At 36.9% G+C, this 1,439-nt stretch overlaps 1 protein-coding gene across 5 annotated transcripts in view; it reads right to left on the bottom strand.

Annotated features, from left to right (window-relative positions):
* The window catches only part of LOC108229178 (protein NLRC3-like), a 13,970-nt gene that overhangs the window by 3,004 nt on the left and 9,527 nt on the right, over positions 1–1,439 (bottom strand). For all 5 annotated transcript variants that reach the window (XM_037974499.1, XM_037974500.1, XM_037974502.1 and 2 more), the window contains exon 6: positions 175–348. In XM_037974499.1, the coding sequence (XP_037830427.1) occupies positions 175–348 (174 nt within the window). The remainder of the gene's footprint in view (positions 1–174; positions 349–1,439) is intronic.

Here is a 1,439-nt window from a genome sequence, read left to right as displayed (position 1 = left end):
CAGGTTTGACAAGAACCAGGATTTTAGATTCTGACCCAGAGCTGATCTAAGGTGCTCCAAATGTTCAACTGTTCAACTGAATGAAACATTTATTAATCAATAAAGTCTGAAGCATCAGTGAATGATTTTAGTTGGACAAACATAGAAAACCTCCAACAGCTGCAGTGAACTGACCTCAGAACCTCCAGTCTACAGTTTGGACTCTCCAGGAAACCACAGAGCTCCTTCACTCCAGAGTCAGACAGGTGATTCTCACTCAGGTCCAGTTCTGTCAGATGGGAAGGGTTGGACTTCAGAGCTGAGCCCACAGAAGCACAGCTGATCTTTGACAACTTGCAGCCCCTCAATCTGAATAAAGAATAAAAGCTGTGAGCTGAAGCCAATAGGATGCAGGTTAAATCTGAAATATGAACTCAATTATTCAACTGGACACAATTAGTTTTACTGGATGTCAGAGCCACAAAAACACAATCAGTTAAAGGCCTAGCATTCCTTGAAGGAATGCATATCACCCGCCGCCTTTAATCCAACAGTTTGACACTAAGATCATCTGATGATGAGAAAGTTGGAGCGTTTTGGTCAAACCTTGGAAATAACGTTCTGAACGATCTCGTGATATTCTGAGATCTCAGCTGATCTGTTAGAGCTCAGAGTCTGTGTTGAGGAGGACTCTCAGCTACTACCACACCTAATGTTAGATCAATACCATCAAGCAGGGATTATTTGATTTTTATTATAAAACACAAAAGATTCATTTAAATAAGGAGCTGGTTTATGTTTTATAATTTAAAATGGATGAAAAATATTAATCTAGCTCCCAGCTGAGCAAAGATAAGCCTTACTGATGGTTATAAAGTTTCTTTTATTGAAACCTTTTTAACACATGTCACACTTCAACCAACCTAAGAGCAAGAATGGTAAACACACATAGAAGAAATTGAAACATCATTCTACTGCTTCCAATATTGTTTAAATGACATTGATCAGCCTGTGTTGTGCTTCTAATAATGTTTTAATTAGTCAAACAATTACCTTGTTCTGGAGCTAAACCTTTACCCTTTTTACTAAACTTCATTTGAACTCTGCGTCACGCTCCGTTCTCTCCCTTTGCCATTGAAATGTTTACATTCAAGCTACAAAAACTGCAAACATGCATGTCCTTCAAAATAAAGCACTTTCGGGTGTACTAAAAATCACAAAATAAAAGCGCTATGAACGCAAATGACCCTTTTTAAAGTAAAACCTAATTATTTAATGGCCTTTACACTTAATACAGTTTGATTTTCTGTTTTTATTTACCACACTCCCTGTTTTCCTGGACAGTCAACCCTAAGTCCTTGAAGTCCTGTACCTTTATAATAATAATAATCATCATTATGTACAATCAAGTTAAATTCGGTGAATAATAATAATCATTGTACATAATTACAAAAAGGTGA

The sequence above is a fragment of the Kryptolebias marmoratus genome, unplaced genomic scaffold (genome assembly GCF_001649575.2).
Source record: "Kryptolebias marmoratus isolate JLee-2015 unplaced genomic scaffold, ASM164957v2 Scaffold114, whole genome shotgun sequence".
Taxonomy (NCBI): domain Eukaryota; kingdom Metazoa; phylum Chordata; class Actinopteri; order Cyprinodontiformes; family Rivulidae; genus Kryptolebias; species Kryptolebias marmoratus.
Note: the sequence above shows the minus strand (reverse complement) of the source record. Positions and strands in the feature narration are given on the sequence as shown.